The sequence below is a fragment of the Anneissia japonica genome, unplaced genomic scaffold (assembly GCF_011630105.1).
Source record: "Anneissia japonica isolate Jap-2015-1 unplaced genomic scaffold, ASM1163010v1 scaffold110518_len1079_cov174, whole genome shotgun sequence".
Classification (NCBI taxonomy): Eukaryota; Metazoa; Echinodermata; class Crinoidea; order Comatulida; family Comatulidae; genus Anneissia; species Anneissia japonica.
The window spans coordinates 1-1,082 of NW_022725581.1; the positions used below are offsets into that span (position 1 = coordinate 1).

At 51.5% G+C, this 1,082-nt stretch overlaps 1 protein-coding gene across 1 annotated transcript; it reads left to right on the forward strand.

Moving 5' to 3' along the window:
* Positions 1 to 110: 110 nt before the first annotated feature.
* LOC117112768 (protein FAM184A-like) lies at positions 111 to 1,067 on the forward strand (the record flags this gene model as incomplete). The annotated part of the gene is made up of 1 exon (XM_033255935.1): positions 111 to 1,067. A coding segment is annotated over one exon (957 nt), but the record flags the coding sequence as incomplete, so codon positions are not given.
* Between the last annotated feature and the right edge of the window lie 15 nt (positions 1,068 to 1,082).

A 1,082-nucleotide genomic window follows, 5' to 3' on the forward strand; every position in this document is an offset into this window, starting at 1 on the left:
ACGCGAGGCGACCGCTCTCAAAGACGAGATAGCCGCATTGCAAACGGACCTCTCGAGAGCGCGCGGAGAATGCGCGGACGACCGGAGTTCCGAACTTTCCGTCCTTCTAGAAAAGACGAAAGACGAACTGCGACGGACGTCCCGCGATCTGGCGGCCGCCAAGGAAGCCGAGATCAGGCTGAAGGCGAACCACNNGGCGAACCACGAAAACATCGAGAAGGAGATCCCGCAGTGGAAGCAAAGGGTCGAAGAATTGAAGAAGGCACGAGACGAATCTCACGAATCCCACGCCAAGGAACTGGGATCGCTTCGAGACGATCTCGCGAGGGAGAAATCGGCGAAGGCGAGCCACTCGGACGAGATTGAAAATCTTCGAACGCAGATATCTTTTCTTAAAGAAAAGGAATCGAAACTGAGAAGAGAAACAGGTAAGTTGCATGCGGCCCTAAAGGAACGGGAAGAGAAGCATCTCGATCGGATAGCTAAACTGGAATCCGATAAGATTTCGCGATCGGCCGAAGCGGAAGAGGCTCTTGACGAGTGCTCGTCCCTCTCGGAGAAACTGAAGCTCGCGACCGATTCCGAACGTCGGTCGAATGAGGACCTTCATAGGTGGCAAGCCGAGAAGAGGTCGTGGCAAGCGACGGCCGAACGACGTTCGGCAGATCTCGACAAGCTTCGCGACCTGCTGAATACGTCCGAAAGAGAACGCGCAAATCTTGAGTTCCAACTTTCGAACGTTGACAAGAATGTAACGGATTCGAAAGAAACGGATTCGTTGAAGCGGGAGCTGGAAAGACATCGACAGGAGATCCGACAACTCGAACGACTTCTGAGCGACGAAAAGAGGGAGAAGTCGGGTGAATCCAACGATAGAATGATTTCGGAACTAAGTAAAGAACTCAAAACGGTCATCGACGCGCGCGATAGACTGGTGAAAGAGAACACCGAAATGGAAAAGAGGCTATCGGAATCGGACAAAAGTCGAAGAATCGGTGTTTTCGAAGAACAAGGAAGACAAAGAATTAATTCGACAGATATCCTATCTGACGAACGAAATAGAAACAGTAAATTACGGCCGA